Here is an 18,091-nt window from a genome sequence, read left to right as displayed (position 1 = left end):
CAATAGTCTATGTAGTAAATGTTGTGATGACATACATATCACAAAACTTATCTAATTGCACACTTTAATTGGTGAATTTAACTATTCATATAATCATAATTTTTATAAATTATCCCCAATAAAGTGATTAAAAAAAAGGGGGTGAGGGATGCCTGGGTAGTTCAGTCAGTTAGGTGACTGCCTTCAGCTTAGGTCATGATCCCAGGGTCCTGCGATGGAGCCCCACGTTAGGCTCCCCGCTGAAGGGAGCCTGTTTCTCCAACTGCTGCTTCCCCTGCTTGTGCTCTCTCTCTCTCTTACAAATAAATAAGTGATAAAATAAATGATATCTTAAAAAAAAATAAAAGATAGGGTGAACTAAGATGTTCAGCACACACAAAAGGTATCTGTAATAAGTACCTACTCATATCATCATGCAAAGTCAATGTAGTAATATATGCAAAGCACATTATTTAGTACATATATGAATAATAATAGCTATTATAATTAGTACCACTAGCTTGAGATAACCCTGATAACTCTGAAATAAGTAGGAGAGCTGGGAGCAGAACTAATTTGAAGGAAGACTGATTTGTTCAAATAAAGGTAATATTAGAACACACAGGTGACAAAAATTTTCTGAGGAACTTAGAAATTTTCTTTCTTTTTAAATAATTAATTAATTTATTTGAGAAAGAGAGAGAGATAGAGCGAGAGCATGTGTAAGCCTTATCAGGGAAAGGAGCAGAGGGAAAGGGACAAGCAGACTTCACACAGAGCACAGAGCCATCATGGGGCTCAATCCCACGACCCTGAGATCACGACCTGAGCCAAAATCAAGACTCAGATGCCCAAAAGACTGAGCCACCCAGACTCCCCCGGAACTTACAAATTTTCAATGGGAAATAAGTGTGGACCCATATATTTGAGAGAGAGCCTTAAAGAAGAATAGTTAATGGGGAAAAATAGTAAATGTGAATAAAAGGGACCGCTTGCTGAGAGAAGATGAAAGAGCCTAGGAAATCATTGAGTGTGTACAAAAGGAAGGTGAAAACTCATATTTATTTAATATCTCTTATGTGCCAAGGACTTGGCATTACTATTTAATTTTCATAACTGTTTTTGTGATATAGATGCAGGAATTAAGATTTAGAGAGGTAAACTCATGAGCTCAAGGTTATGCAGCCACTAGGTAGCAGAGGGAGGAATCAAACCTGAGACAGGTCTGCCTGGTCCAGAAGAGTCTGACTTTAATGTGCGCTTTAGGAGTGGGAGAGTGAGAATTATAGGGACTCGGAATGGCAAAGGTCTTGAGAACCACGGGGAGGATTTGGAAGTAGAAACTGCATGAAATGACTGATACAGAGCAGGGAGGGATAACCTCTAAGGGTGGCAATGAAAACCTTTCAGGAGCATAATAAGGTTCAGTAAAAGATGTGACAGTAGGGAAAATGTAGGGTTAGTGAGTACAGACTCATCGATGGAAAAGCTTATCTGTGGAAGATGGAAGAGAAATATAGTAATAGGTGCAAATCCACTCAAGGCCCAGGATGCCAATTCTTCTTTGATGCAGCCAGTGTAGGCACACGGATTATTTTAAATTTTTATCCCCTGTTTATGTGTATGCCAAAGAAAAATAACAATACAAAACATCTGCCATTTAAAGAAGAAAATGTGATTATTTTATATTAAAGGACACATATTAGTACAGGAAGATAGTCGCACTAAAGCACAGATGGGTCAACTTGCCTCTTCTTGTTATTTGCTGCCACTGTTTGCCAAAGATCCAGCATCTGGGTCCAAAGAGAAGCCAAGAGATTGGTGCTCAGATGGTGAGATGAAGTCCTGATTTACTCTGGGTATCTGCGCTAATTGTAGTAGTTTCTTTGGGTAAATTTTATAGTTTCCTCAGAATTAGAAATTATTTCTCACAATGGCACTTGACATTTTTAAAGCCACAAGCCACTCCAAGTGTGTAATAAGATTATTTGCCCAGCTACTAGAAAGCATGGGGCGTTGGGGGAGTCAGCTACTGGCTAGACTAAAAGAATAGGACATTTGATGATAAACCTTGGCCATATCATTCACTCAAGAAATATTTATTGAAAGCCTTTCTGGGTCAGGCAGCATTCTAAGTGCCACAGAAACAACTACAAAACCTCAGCCTCCACAGAGCTTATACACAAGTAAATCCGCATGAGCAAATAAATATAGAGTCAGGAGGAGAGACCTGCTATGAAGAAAAATAACACAGGGCAAGAATATAGTTGTGTGAGATTGTTGCCTTAGGATGCTCGGCAAAGTTCTTTCCAAGGAAGTGACATCTGCATAGAAACTGAATGATGTAAGAGTAAGAGATCAAGCGTCTGAGTGAAGATCTTTATGGGAGAAGAGCAAGGGCAAAGTGCTTGGGGAAGTAATGAATAAGTGCTTATTATTTTAAGGAACAGCAATAAGACATGGCTGTCTTGGCTGGAGTGTGATGGGAGCGTGATGGGAGAAGTGGGAAATCATAACAGAGATGTAGCCAGGCCGAGATCATGGAAATAGAGCTTTGCAATCCTACTGACAAGAAAGGCATTCACATTTTCCCTTATGTGTAATAGACAGCCATTGGCGGATTACAAGCGTTGTAGAATCCTTTCTAACTCAGTTGCCGTCCCAAGCCGGCATGGGAGAGGATAACACACCTTTGTTCCTTATATTCTGCTGAGACCCTTCCCCATGACCTCTTTAGTCTGGGAACCAATGCCATTTTCCTAGTAACAAGGCAGAGCTGACATGGCATCCTGGGCATTTACAAGCATGTGCATGAGGGCTAAGTATTAAATTATTTTGATGACTACAACGGTTCCAGAAGCCAGCTCGTGAAGTGAGGTTTTTCTAGGAGGGAAGAAGTCAAGATGATAGCTGTGATAAAGGTACTAATACATAGGACTAGGGCTCATTGTAAAAGTCCTGGACCTTAAAATACATACATACATACATACATACATACATACATAAATAAGCAAGCCAAGATTTGAAGAAATAAGTTTTGCAACTACAGAGACGCAGACCCTCTGAAATCAGGGAGTAGAGCGTGAGGAATCTTTATGGAGTCAGAAAGTGTCTGGAAATTCTGGGGAGATGGTTCAAGCAGCATTTTGTGGGGGAAAGCAACCCAGGACTAGTGCCCCTACCCAATGGCAAATCTGTAACTTTGTGTCAGTCAATAAAACTTTCTCACGTTTGTTTTCTAAATTCCTTTCAGGCATGTCATCTGTTTGACTTCACAACTTTGGGAGATGGGCAGAACCGGTAAGAGCTTTTATATTGATAGATGGGGGGGGGGGGGGAACCTGTGGCTCATAGAAGCAAAGTCATCAGTTCAAGGTCATTGTGCTGTTCTGCTTATTAAGGAACAGAGACAAGGATAGGATGTAGGTCTTTTGATTCCTGAGTCAAAACTCCATACTTTAGAACATGCTCTTTTATGAGGATTGTAGTGATATTAAAAACACAGCTGACATTAGCAGAAGGAAGGGAAAAATTAAGGGGGCGGCAATCAGAGGGGGAGATGAACCATGATAGACTATGGACTCCGGGAATCAAACTGAGGGTTTTAGAGGGGAGGGGGCTAGGGGATAGCTTAGCCCAGGGACAGGTATTAAGGAGCACACATATTGCATGGAGCACTGGGTATTATACACAAACAATGAATCATGGAACTCTACATCAGAAACTAATGATGTACCGTATGCTGACTAACAATACATAGTTTAAAAAAATAGTTGATCCTTGAGCCCCATAGGTTTGATCCACTTATACATGGTCATTTTTGATAAAAACAGTAAATCCACTTTCTCTTCCTTATGATTTTAACATTTTCTTACTTTATTGTAATAATACAGTATGTAATACATATAACATAAAAAATATGTGTTAATTGTTTATGTCCTTGTTAAGGTTTCTGATCATCAATAGGCTATTGTTTAAGTTTTGGGGGAGTCAAAAGTTATATGCAGATTTTTGACTGTGTGAGGGCTGATGCCCCTAACCCCTGTATTGTTCGAGGGTCAACTAAACATAGAATGAATGAAATTTTTAGGAGTTAAAAAATAATAAATGCCTAATAGCCCAAAAGAAGGAAACTTAGTCTAGGAAGTAAAGTATGATATACAGAGAAATCGAGAAAGCAGACTGATCTAGAACATGGACTGGAGGTGCCACATTCTTTCTTGAAATACCAGGAGAATGGAGAATTCATCAGATGACTTCCCAAGGCCTTTTCTGGTCTCCAGAGTCTAGCTCATGAGCTTGTCCTCTTCAGAGTTAAATCCAGCTCTTCAATCAAGTTGCTAGAATAAAAAATTACTCATATGTAAGTGTTGCTCAAGTGTATACATTTCACTTCCATACACCTCAGGCTTTCACATATTATATACTGACACCCCTGAAGTGTCTTTCCAATAGCAAATTCATACTTTCAACTGTCAGTTGGCAAATAATTCTTTTGATCTGTCAGTGAACAGTTTAATTTTCAAAGTATCACCATTTATATATATCTTTACAGCTATGTTTCCATTATTATTTAAATACCTTTGCATACCCCCTTAGTCTAAGAAACAAAAGCAAATATTTTTTCAAGTTATTTATTTTTATTTTTTATTTTTAGTGACCTCCACATCTAGTGTGGGGCTTAAACTCATGACCCTGAGATCAAGAGTCACCTGCTCTACTGACTGAACGAGCTAGGCACTCCTAAGTTTTCATTTTAATCATCACAATAAGTACATTCCTTAATCCTCATCAACAAAAGGCATTTTTTTTTTTAAATAGCACTACCTGATGATTGTAGTAACACTGAAACGAAGACCAAATAATCTTGAAACAAACGCAGAATTCATCTAGAGGGCTAAAAAGGACACTTTTTTTTTTTCTTAAAGGCAATTTTTGACCCCAATACAATACTTAACTGTGTGTTCAATTACATTAAAAGAACATGTATTCATTATTCAGAACAAAATTCTAGAAATGTGTGGTTGATGATTCTGTTACAAGATGTAGGATATAGCAATGGAGGAAATGGACAGATCCTAAAATTACAAATGGATAAGCAACATAAAATATTTCAGTGTTAAGGATACAGAGAAAATTTCCAAGAGCTAAAAGAATTGTGGGTAAGATAAAGACCTTTATCAAAGGAGCAAAAGGAGCCTTCCAATTTTTAACAGTTTACAAGAAACTGATAAAATATCAGCAAATACACCATCAAAAAGTCCAATTACTTTTGTGCAAAATCATCAATATGAAATGTCTTCTTATATGTGTCACTTCAAATATGGTAGACAATCAAGAAATATAAAATATAATTTTATAAAATTATAAAAAATAACTTTATTGCATTTATTTTTATTTAATCTATGTACAACAAAGACTATTGTCATCTGCTTAATCACATATCCACAGCACCCAGCAGAGGAAGAACAAGAAATAAATCATGTTGTTCCACATCTTATTGGAATCAAAGAGTTATTAATAATCAAGGGGCAAAAACTAAACACTCATATCATAACTAGTGATTTATTATGATCACATTTAAGACTATTGCTTAACCTATGTACATTCGTATTTCTTTTTTTTCTTTTTTTCTTTTTTCTTGTTTTTTTTTTAGATTTTATTTATTTATTTGACAGAGAGAGATCACAAGTAGGCAGAGAGGCAGGTAGAGAAAGAAGGGGGGCGGGGAGCAGGCTCCCTGCTGAGCAGAGAGCCCCATGCTGTGCTGGATCCCAGGACCCTGGGATCATGACCTGAGCGGAAGGCAGAGGCTTAACCGCTGCGCCACCCAGGTACTCCTACATTTGTATTTCAAACACAATTTCAAAATGCATCCAGTAAGGAATAGCCTCTAGTCTCAATTCACTTGACCAGAACTGATGCCATTCCTAGAAGTTTAAATAGGGAACGGATAGCATGGTATAGAAAAGGAAAGAATGGAGTAGAGGAAGGAAAGAAGAAAGAAAAAGAAAATGAAAGAAGAGAGAAGAAAAAGAGACAAAAAAAAAAAAGAAAGAAAAAAGATTTTCAGTTCCACAGTTAACCAAGACCTACACTAAAACATTTCTTTCTGGGCCTGTTTCCTCACCTATAAAAGGTAATTCTCAGTTCCAAAATGTCAATAGAAAAAAAAAAAAAAAAAGAATAGCTTGAAAATGAAGAAAGGTCAGGTTTTCCCTGTCATCTCTGACTTTCCTTCTTATTCTTTTTTTAGAGGTGTTGTGTGTGTTTGTGTGTGTGTGTAAGATTTTATTTGTTATTAGAGAGACAGAGCACAGAGGGAGCGTGTGAGAAAGAAGCAGCCTCCACACTGAGCAGGGAGCCCATGTGGCTTAATCCCAGGACCACCACGGAATAAGAGGCTTAACCCACTGAGCCACCCAGGCGCCCTTCCTCCTCCTCATTCTTAAATCACCCCATCCCTGCTCCAAACTCCGTCACTCCCTTTTCAACACCGTCAAGGCTTTCCGCTCAGACCACTACCGCACCCTCAGTTCACCGGCACTCCTCTAGTTCCCCTCCTAGCACGGTGATTCTTACCTCCAAGTATTGGGGAGCTGGCAGTTGATAGAGTCTCAGCCACACAGAACCAGTTCAGAGGAGGCTGTGAAGAGGGGGACCATTTCCTCTGCTCAAGGCAGGAAGGTGGCGGTGGAGCAGGGCTCAATGTCCTGTGGCTGAGTTCTGAGAGCAGCTAAGTGTTAGCACATTGCACTACCACTCTGCGCTCCTCACAGCACTCTGGGAGGTGAGCGCTGCTGTTCTTATTTTCAAAATGAGGCTTCTAGAAACGAGCCCAATGCCGTCCAACTTGAAAGGGGCATTGGCTGAATTCGAACTCAGGTAAAACAACAACAATAACAAAAAACCTCTGCACTTGCCCCCAACTATATTAGAGAGATTGGTTTAGGCCCAGGAAAGAGGCCCAAGGGAGAAAATTGAGCAGTTGCGCGACAGGTGGCAGAGGCGGGGAGGGAGGGGCTGCAGGCTACGGAGACCCGCCCACGCGCCGTGCTTAAGGCAGGAGCCCCCTTAAGGGAAGGGGGCTTTTCCTCCCCCGACAAAAAATAACTCTTCAACTGGGAGGGGAGTTCCCACCGAGTGCCACCCGCGGAAGGCGGAGGGCTGGGCAGATGGAAGAGGAGGACCCGGCCGGTCGGCGGAGACCGGAGAAGGAGGGTTCGGAGAGATGGGAGGAGGCAGCCGAGGAGGGACAGCAGTCTCGGGTGTGGGCCAACCGGGTAGAAGGGGACCAGCGAGACCTGTTGATGGGGCTGAGCGGCCAAGAAAGCCGGGAGGCGGCGGAGCCCCCTGGGGTTCCGGAGGCGACGGACACGGAGGAGGCGAAGGAGCCGAGGCCCACGGGCTCGGGCGGCGGGAGCAGAGAAGGGCGGGCGGGGTGGGAACCCTCCGAGGCGAGGGGCGGGGAGAGGGCGGCCCCCGGGGGAGGGGCGGCGGCGGGGCTGGAGGGAGGGAGCGGCGGAGAGGGGCGGGGAGAAAGGGACCGGGTGGAAGCCGAGGGGCAGTCCCGGGAGGCCGTGAGTATCAGCAGCCCAGAGGAGGAGTTGTGGAGCCTGGGCGTCCCGGGGCCCAGGAAGCTCCGGGAACGGTACTGGGAGGGCACCCAGGAGCGCTACCGGGAGAGGGAGGTGAAGCGCAAGGCCAAGGGCGCGAGGCCGTTCCAGAGTAAGTACAAGCTGGAGAAGAAGCCCAACTGGCTGAAGAACCCGACACTGGTGGGGACCGAGCCGAGGGAGGTCCTCAAAGTGAAGACTGACGAAAACTTGGGCAACTGGGTGTCGGGGCAGCAAAGCCAGCGGGCCACGGTTCGATTCAACGTCTACCCCAGACCTCACCTCCAGTCGCAGTGGCCCATCTGCCGCCACTCGGTCAGTGTCATTAACGAGCTGGCCAAGATGGGCGATCCAGATGTCCTGGAGATGGTGCAGGAGGAAGGTAGGAGCCGGCGGACTCAGTGGCGCGGGGGAGGGCCGGGCTGGGAGCGCGGGGACCCCGGGGGACGTTGGCGGCCCTGCGGCCTGGATCCCGGGGACGTTCTCGGGGTGGCGTGCCCTGCGCGAGACAGCGGCTGCAAGACGCACAGTCCCTAACCCCGGCGGGTGGCTGGGTGTCAGCGCACCGTGATTTCCCCTGCCGCTCGCGCTAGCCCGGGACCTGCGTCCTGAGACCCCGGAGGTTCCGAGAGCGCCGTGCTGCTCCAGTGTGCGCCGCCGGGCGGTGGACTAATGCGGGCGGCAAGGCGAGAGCGCTGGCCGCGGGAGCTGCGGCGCTCTGGCCTCAGATTCCCACGCGGAGCCGCGGTTTGGATGTGTGACAGCGGTCCCCGGTGTACGGAGCTAGCCCTTGAGTTCTTCTGCCTCTCTTCATTTGCCAATTACTGATCAAGCTGCGAGATCCTTGGTAATTAGGCGAGGGGCAGAACCCTACGGTCCCTGGGCTTGAGATTCTTGTGCACCTGGAAACGCTGCTGTTTTACTGGCTTTCACTGAATCTTCAGTTCCGTTGAGAAATATATGTTCATTGTTTGCTAAGGCCGTTGCACAGACCTATGTTCTGTGGATCTTTTTCAGTACACACATATGCCTAAGAATGCACGTATGTTTTTGGGACTATCTCCAGGACTCTCAATGACACTCACTTCCCTCGGAGACACTCTCTTTTCATGTCTTGTTTGGTATTAGGACTGAACATGGAAACAGTTTTTTTTAAGTGATAAAACATCCAAGTAGGCCTTATTATTGAGTCTTCAGAGTCACCAAGAAATACAATGCATTATTGAGTCCTCCTCTCTTTTCTTAACAATTTTATTGACATGTAATTTAGATACCGTAAGTCATCTATTTGAAGTGTACAATCGGTGCTTTTTAGTGTATTTACGGTTTTGCAATCATCTCCTCAAATAGAAACCTTAGCCAATAGAAACCTTAGCTGTCACTCCCCATCCCCCTACTTCCTACACTTAGTTCTAGGCAGTTATTAATCTATTTACTGTCCAAATGTACCTATTCCGGACACTTCCTAAAAAACAGACTCTTATATTGTGTGGTCTTTTGTAACTGTTTTCTGTCTCTCACCATAATGTTTCTGAAGTTCATCCGTGTTGTAATTTGCCTCCTTCCTTTTTATTGTGATGTACTACTCCATCATTATAGACATACCACAATTTATCTAGTCATCAGTTGGTGGAAAATTGGGTTGTACCTTTTTTTCCCATCACCACAGATAATGCTGCTCTGAAATTCATGGACATGTTTTTGCATGAACACACATTTTTTCCTAGAGACAGAATGCTAACATTTTACCTTTTAGACATAATATTTAATGAGGTGTTTCTAGGATTTGTTATGTTTTCTTTGTTTATTTTCTTCAAAATTGAATACATAAGCAATCAATCTTATCCAGTTAGCTGTTTTCCCACTATCTAATAATTTTTAAACTGAATTGTAAAGGCAATGAGTAAATATATATGTGTATATGTGTGTTTGCGTGTGTACTTTTAAATGATTTATTTATTTACTTTTGTGAGAGAGAGAGAATGAGTGAGAGGGGCAGAGGAGAGGGAGAGAGAACCTCAAACTCTGCACTGAGCATTGAGCCCGATTCAGGTCTCAATCTCAGGACCCTGAGATCATGACCTGACTGGAAACCAAGAGTTGGTCACTTAACCAACCTTGCCATCCAGGCACCCCAAGTATAACAATGTTTAAATAGTTCATAAACAGATACTGCTGGTAAAATGTCAGTGTTGCTGAAATTGAACTATTGACTGCTTGACATTGTAAGGAAGTTGTGATTTGAAATATTCATTCTTTAGTTAGTTTATGACACATTCAACATGGCAAAAGACAGTTTTAAGGGTTTAACATTAGAAAAGACACAAGTAAAGTTGAATGTAAAGTTGCTTGAATCTTTACAACTGCTTTAAGCATTGTATTTAGCCAAACCACCCTTCCTTTAGGATTGTGAATATTTGAGTGTATGCATTTTGTTTTAGGCTGCTGGAAGAGGTGTAAACTGAGAAGATTATTTGGTAAATGCAAGGGCTATTTTTGGGCTCAGGGTTTGTTGGAGTGTGTATTCTTAGCAATGTGCTTTCAGAGAAAACTCAAAGCCCAGTCTTTGGGTTGGCTTTACTTTTGCTCATATTTTATGATTCTCCATAGCATTTGATGTTAAACCTTTTATATCTCTGGTTTCAAGCCCATAGGAAGAGTGTAATTATTTCTACTGATTTTAGAGGATGCCGGAGGAATGACAAGAGGCTGATTTAAGAGTTGTTGGCTTCACAACCTGCCTCAGATATGTTTGTTTTGACAAAGGTTTGGTGATTATGTGTAATTATGACAATTTCATACTTTGTGAGTGAGTGTGACAGTTTGTGTCTCTGGCATGTGCGAGCATCTGATTGTGCATGTGTGTGTCAGAGAGACAGAGCTAGTGTCAGCACTATGTGTGAGAGAGAGCACAGTGTGTGAGGAAATATATCTGTTTTTTTCTAATCTTTCTGCTTTTCAAAAAAGGGATAGTTTACAAAGTGTGTCCCACCTGGCTCTGGGGGCTTGCCCTCTCACAAAGGGTGATGTAATTGGGCTGGGTACCCAGAGAGGGCACCATTGGGGTGGGGGGAGCAGGAAGGAGACAAACACAGGGGACAGAGGAGGAGGTTTCAGGCCAGCACTGAAAGGAGAATGTCAGGAAGGATACAGTGTGAAAAATGAGCAATAGTTAGTTAAGGAAGAAGAGAGTTGTTAGTTCTAAGGAAGGAAAGCAAGTTGAAAAGGAAATGGGTAAGAGAATTAGTAGGGGTAGGAAATAACCTGGAGGAGCTGTGTTCTCCCTTTTCCACATTCTCAAATAAACACACTGCATCCAGCTCAGATAGCAACTTGAAAATGTTTTGTTTCTATGAGTTGTTTTATGTTAAATGCAGCAAAAACGCTAAGGAGAAGGAAGGGTTAGTGCTTACAGTTTTTCAACTCTCTCTTCTAAAAAACAGAATTCTAAAATACTCTATAATCCTAACTTAAGGTTTGCACTTCTTCCCTCTGTATTCTGAACAATTCTTGTGCATAATGACTCTTTTTGTTCTCAAGAAAATAAAAGCCTCTCCTCAGTCAGAATTCAAGTACTCTACATTGAAAGACAAAGCATGTATTCCTTGGAATTCTATTTTTTGTGTACTTATTATAAGAGTTTGCTAGATTGGTTTTTTTCTCATTCAAAAAATCCAGTGAAAGGTGGTCACCATATTGGGTAATTTTGAGCTCTACATCTAGAAAGTACTCATGGGTAAAACATTTTGGTGATGGTGCTGGACTATGTTTTATATCTTTTAAATAATTTTTATTTATACTTTTAGTCTTTTAGATGAGAAAGCCTGCACTTGGAAAAGTTAAATGATACAGCTATAGCCACAGTTTAGTTTTTGTGCTTTGCTATTGCTTTTGCTATTGACTTTTTAATAGCAGACCCTGCAACAAAAAAAGATCTGAATACCAAGGAAGTTCTTTTGTCTTTATTCTGACACTCTCAAATTTGTCTCAAAGAATTTAAGATTTGAAAATCAGTAACAGAATATATCCTAATAATAATAACAATATTAATAAAAATAACTTAGATTCATTGACCTCTGCGCCCTCATAGCTGCATGAAACACTTCACATGCATTATCTCATTTAATGCTTGCACAGACCGGATGAGGTGGACATTAATCCCATGTATATATGATACTTGGAGGCTTTCAATTTATGCATATAAATTTCAATTTATGCAAGGAAGGCTGGGATATGTGCGTTTTGTTTTGGTTTTGGTTTTGCTAGAGCACATTGCTTCACCAGTAATTAGCATTTTATTAGTGAAGAGGAAGGTGGAGAAAGGATACTTCTGGGCAGCCAGTGGCAGCCTCTCCTGTATTTGCCCACCATTAACAATCTTACCCATTTTATTAAATAGAATCTTCTCAAATTGCTCAAGCCTAGGAGGGTCCTCAACTTGTACATCTGAAATTTGACAGCAGTTTATTTCAAATGTTTACATAAGTATCTGTGAGTCATTGATGTGTTTTCACACACACTTGCCCCCACTGCAGCAGAGACAGCCACACCTTCTTCCTGGTTTACTGGTTTACTGCAGCAACTCCTAATTTGTCTCTTTGGTCCATCCCTGTGCCTTCCTTTTAACCCATTCTTCACTCAGGGACCTGTGCTTTCCATACAGTGTAAAAATATATATGACTTAAAAGTTTTTTTGTGGGGGGACCTGGTGGTTCCATTGGTTCAGCATCTGACTCTTGATCTCAGCCCAGGTCTTGATCTCAGGGTCATGAGTTGAAGCCCCTGCATTGAGCTCTACCCTGAGCTTGGAGTCTACTTAAAAACAACAACAACAACAAAAATAAAAACCTCCTTTGTGGCTATTTTACTTAGAAAAAAAAAAAAATCCAGGTATACAGAGTCTTCCACAAACTGTCCCCAACTCTGTGCCTCTCTGTTCTGTCCTGCCCCTCAACCTCACCTCCTCATCTCCAGCTTGACCTTCGCTTCTTTGAACACGTCAAAACCATTCCTGCCTTCCAGAATTTATGTGTTCTCATACAGCTTGAATGTGCTCAACTTTCATACTTGATCTTAGCCAAAAGGCTGAGAAGCGATGTGTGCTCAACTTTCAGATCTTAGTGTATATATTCCTGCCTCAGAGAGATTTTTTTTTTTAAAGATTTTATTTATTTATTTGATAGAGACACAGTGAGAGAGGGAACACAAGCAGGGGGAGTGGGAGAGAGAGAAGCAGGCTTCCAACTCAGCCCGATGTGGGGCTCGATCCCAGGACCCTGGGATCATGACCCGAGCTGAAGGCAGATGCTTAGCAACTGAGCCACCCAGGTGTCCCTCAGAGAGATTTTTTGAATTTCTCATATCTAAACTACTCCCCTGCCCAGCTCTGTTTATAGCATTTATCTCAAATTTTGGTCTGCTTCCTCTGCAGAACTGAAACTTCTTAACAATGGAGAATCAACACATGTTAGCTATTATCACATTATTATCATTGTTATGTTAATGATCCAATATTGAGAACTGTTAAAGGTCTGAAGCTGGAAGTTAACAGAATATCCCATTACAGTTTCATGGATACTGGTAGAAGATATAAGACACATGGGTCAGAGACAAAGGACAGTTTATTACTCACAGCATTCACAGTAGCCTGAGTAGCAGGATTTTCTTCCCATTTCTTGGGCCCAAGTTGCCAAAAATCAACTCAAAGAGACCCAGAAAATACCTGCGTATGTGGTGGGTTGTAATACAGGAGAGCAGTCTCAAGTTAAGGAACTTGAGCCTTTTGTTCTAGTCAGTAATTATGCCTTCTGTTTGCTCTGGAGGAAGACACCACTGCAGTACTCCCAGATGTGAGCAAACCTGCCCTTTGCTACAGAAGGAGATGCTGTATCTTCCAAGGTGTTCACTCAACCAGGATCCTTTAAAAGATAATCCAGAACAGAGGTCAGTCAATGTCTCACTTGCAAGAAACACAGAAACATGAGAGACCCACAGAGAATTGTCTCTAAACAATATCTGCCTTTAAGTATTCATCCTTAAGTAACATACTTGGGTTTTGCATAATTAACTTTATGTAAGTGAAATATTAAAGTTTCTGCCCCCCCCCTTTTTTTTGCTAAATAATATTTTTTGGAGATTTATCCATCTTTTTGCATATAATTGAAATTCATTCAATTTTGTTACTAGATACAATACCTAGTATTATTATATATATTATTGGCTATAATATCACATACTTGTATTTATCCATTTCACTATTTCTGGATATTTGAGATGATTCCCAGCATGAAGATATTGAGATGATACTCCCAGCAATACTTTTATGGACATTCTTGTACATTCCCATAATGCCTGTATTTCTTTTGAGTATACCTAAGATAGCACATCTCAAACATTTTGATCTCAGGATCTCTCTTCATACTTTAAACAATTATTAGGAACCTCAAAGAGCTTTTGTTTATGTGAGTTATGTCTGTTGTTATTTACTAAGGATTTCCATTTTTACCTGTTCTATTAAAAATAGTATTAGAAGTTCTCACCAGACTATTTGGCAAGAAAAAGAAATAAAAGGCATCCACATTGGAAAAGAACAATTAAAATTCTCTCTATTCACAGATGATATGATCTTATATGTAGAAAACCCTAAAAAAGTACCCCCCAAAACCTCTTAGAACCTATAATGCATTGATAAAAGCAGAATACAAAGTCACTACACAAAAATACAGTTGCAGTTTTGTACACTAACAATGAACAATCTGAAAAGGAAATTGGGAAAACAATCCTATTTACAGAATAAGAGACATATCGACAAAAAGGTTGCTACAGCTAATGTCAAAAAAGTTACTGCCTTCCAGGATTTTTGTGGTTTCAGGTCTGACATTTGGGTCTTTAATCCAGGAGTGCACTTGTGATGAACACTGGGAGATGTATGGAACTGTTGAAATTTCTTATTGTACACCTGAAACTAATGTAACACTGTTAACTAACTGAAATTAAAATGAAAACTTAAGAAAAGAACAATATTTAAGAATTAACCAAAGATTGAAAGACTTATATAAATAAAACTATAAAACACTCCTGAAAAAAAATTTTAAAAATGCAAACATACCTCATGTTCATAGATTGGAAGACTTAATAAGATGTCAATACTAACCAGAGTGATCTATAGATTCAGTGCAGTCCCTATTAAAATTCCAATGATGTTTTTTGCAGAAATAGAAAAACACATCCTAAAATTCATGTGAACTCTCAATGAATGCTGAATAGACAATCAATCTTAAAACAGAAAAATAAGGGGCACCTGGGTGGCTCAGTGGGTTAAAGCCTCTGCCTTCAGCTCTGGTCATGATCCCAGGGTCCTGGCATCGAGCCCCACATCAGGCTCTCTGCTTAGCAGGGAGCCTGCTTCCCCCTCTCTGCCTGTCTGTCTGCTTATTTGTGATCTCTGTCTGTCAAATAAATAAATAAAATCTTAAAAAAAAAAAAAAAGAAGAAGAAAGCTGGAAGATTCACACTTCCTGATTTCTAAACTTACCACAGAGCTACAGTAATAAAAACAGTGTGGAACTGGCATGAAGACAGACATAGACCAATGGAATAGAATAGAAAGCCCAGAAACAAATTCTCACATATATGATCAAGTGACTTCTGGGGAAAGGACAGTTTTTTCATCAGATGGTGCTGGGAAATTTGGATACCCACATACAAAAGAATGAAATTGGACCCTTACCACCACCATATACAAAAGTTAACTCAAAATGGATCAAACCTAAATGTAAGACCTAAAGCTATCAACCTCTTAGAAGAAAAGAGAGCAAGTTTCATAATGTTGGATTTGGCAGTGTGACACCAAATGCACATGCAAGAAAAGAAAGAGACAAAATGACCTCATGAATATGAAAAAAAAATTGTGCATCAAAAGATACTATAAACAGTCTAAAAAAGCAAACCACAGAGTGGGAGAAAATGTTTCCAATTCATATATCTGATTCGGAATATATAAGGAACTCCTGAAACTCAACAATAAAAAAAATTCTGGTTAAAAAACAGGCAAAGGATTTGGATACACATACATAAAAATATAAAATTGGCCAATAAGATCATGAAAAGATGCTCGATAGCAAAATCATTAGCAAAGTGCAAATCAAAACTAACGTGAGCTACCGCCTCAAAGCCATGAAAATGGCCACTATCAAAAAAACAAAAAAGTAAAAGGATTTGTTGAGAATGTGGAGTCATTAGAATCTTAAGGACTGTTGATGAGAATGTATAATGGTAGAGTTGCTGTGGAAAACAATAGGGCATTTCCTCAGAAAACTAAAATTTGAATCGCCATACGATCCAGCAATTCCACTTTTCAGTATATGCTCAAAATAATTGAAAGGAGGATCTCAAAGGGATATTTTTACAGCCATGTTGATAGCAGCATTATTCCTAATAGCTAAAATATGGAAACAGTTCCAAGTGTTCATTAACAGATGAGTGGATAAATAAAAGATGCTATACACATACAGTAGAATATTATGTAGCCTCAAAAAGGAAGGATATATGCTACAACATTGATGAACCTTGAGGACATTATGCTAGGTGAAATAAACCACTCACATAATGACAAATTCTGTATGATTCCACTTTTATAAGGTACATAGAGTAGTCAAGACTGTAGAGACAGAAAGTAGAATGGTGGTTGCCAGGGACTGGAGGAGAGGAGAATGAGGAGTTATTGTTAATGGGTATTGTGTTTCAGTTTTATAAAATTTAATTCTGGAGATAGATGGTGGTGATGGTTGCTCAATATTATGAATATATTTAGTACCTTTGAACAATACACTTAAAAATGGTTAGATAGTAAAGTTTGTTATCTATATTTTACACAATAAAAAAATGGGGAAAGGACAGAAAAAAAAGAAAGAAAAAAGAAATAGAAAGAGGTATACAAGTGGTAGATTTGTATTTTCTATATTTTTAGAAAATATGTGAACACTTCCCAAGGTTAGGGTTACTGTGGATGGCCCTTTATTCCATTCCTATTGTGATTTTCTCCAAAAAATGTTTTTATATAGGAAGGATTTGACTTGAAAAGTATTTCTCAGTGTTTCTCCAGTGTAGAATCACTAGAGAATAAAAATCTTCTATGTTTAATTTTTTTAGCATCAGAAACTTATTCGAGGATGTATTTCAGCCCAAATGACTTAACACATAACTATCACAAAGATACTCATGTGTATGAGGAAAGTCATTTGGCCTGTTTAGAACTGGTGGTGTCCTTCAGTGCTTTCCTTGCAGACAGTTGGGTTCAATTCCAGGAGACCACGCTGACAGAATATTAAATCTCACACAGTGAAAACTAAGAGGTAACGATGGACATCCCTATTGGATGCTTTCCTCTTTGCAGTTTTGTGGCTACAGATTAATAACTGCATTTATTAGAGTTAATTTTATTTCTCAGTGGGTAAGATTATACTTTACACATCAGTGCTTATTTTTCCCCGGGTTATAGACAGTTTTTGGTGCTGACTTCTACTGACAGCTATTTTGAACAACTTCGCTCCAGGAAGGTTTTGGATGCTTCCTTCCGGTATTTTTTCTTTGAACATTTTTGTTTAATTTTGGAATTTCTTTTTTCTCCTCATGTAGACTTTTAACCTATTCTGATCAGTTGGTCATTCTAACATGTTTTTTTTTCCTTTCTTATTTAATTTAGAGAGACTATCCAATATAGAAGCAGAATATGTTTTCGGAATGAATGAGGTAAGTTAAATGTGTATGTATTCGCTTCTTATAAGTCAGAACAGAGAATCAAGACAAGGTTAGAAATGTACTTCATCTGCATACTTGGGTCTTTGTAATTTATTATTTACTCATACTACATTCTTCTTATTTTGTCCTCTGATCTATTCATGTTTTTGGTAAGGAAAGCAAATTCCATATTTCATACAGATTTAATATTCGATCTTTCTAGATGTGATAAGGGGGCAAATATAAGTTTGGATTAGTTTTGAGGCTCCCTGTGAAACAAACTCAGATATTCTGAGTCTTGCAGTATAAGAGAAGAATATTTGGCTTAACTTTGTTAGAGTATAATGTGGGTGGGATATGTGACAGCTTTTTATGTTACCCTTATTGGCATGTGAAGAGTGCTTATTGATGACTATGCTACATTTGAACGACTCAACTCAAATTAAGTACATATATTAAATAAAATAATAATAAAATTAAATACAAGTTGTAAAGGTAAAAAAAAAAACTAAAGGCCTTATTTTATTTATATAAACTTGCAAAAATATACTAAAAATTCACATGTCTTGTATACAGAATATAGGCATTCTAAAGATATTTTGGATAAAATAATCTTTCTGATAGGCTCTAGCTGACACAAAAGCACTCACAGAAGTAGGCTTCTTTGAATTGGGTTGGGGTGTTGAGCCAGATAGGAAAAAAGTTCTTTAAAAATAGATAGTTTTTTAAGAATGACTGAAATTCGCACCGTGGAAAAC

At 39.9% G+C, this 18,091-nt stretch overlaps 1 protein-coding gene across 1 annotated transcript in view; it reads left to right on the top strand.

Moving 5' to 3' along the window:
* Positions 1-7,154: 7,154 nt before the first annotated feature.
* The window catches only part of LOC111150017 (anoctamin 5), a 98,831-nt gene continuing 87,894 nt past the window's right edge, over positions 7,155-18,091 (top strand). The window contains exons 1-2 of the mRNA XM_022507331.1: positions 7,155-7,977; positions 17,299-17,345. Coding sequence (XP_022363039.1) covers positions 7,155-7,977; positions 17,299-17,345 — 870 coding nt within the window. The remainder of the gene's footprint in view (positions 7,978-17,298; positions 17,346-18,091) is intronic.

This window comes from Enhydra lutris, unplaced genomic scaffold, assembly GCF_002288905.1.
Source record: "Enhydra lutris kenyoni isolate GAN:26980312 unplaced genomic scaffold, ASM228890v2 scaffoldscaffold22, whole genome shotgun sequence".
Taxonomy (NCBI): domain Eukaryota; kingdom Metazoa; phylum Chordata; class Mammalia; order Carnivora; family Mustelidae; genus Enhydra; species Enhydra lutris.
Note: the sequence above shows the minus strand (reverse complement) of the source record. Positions and strands in the feature narration are given on the sequence as shown.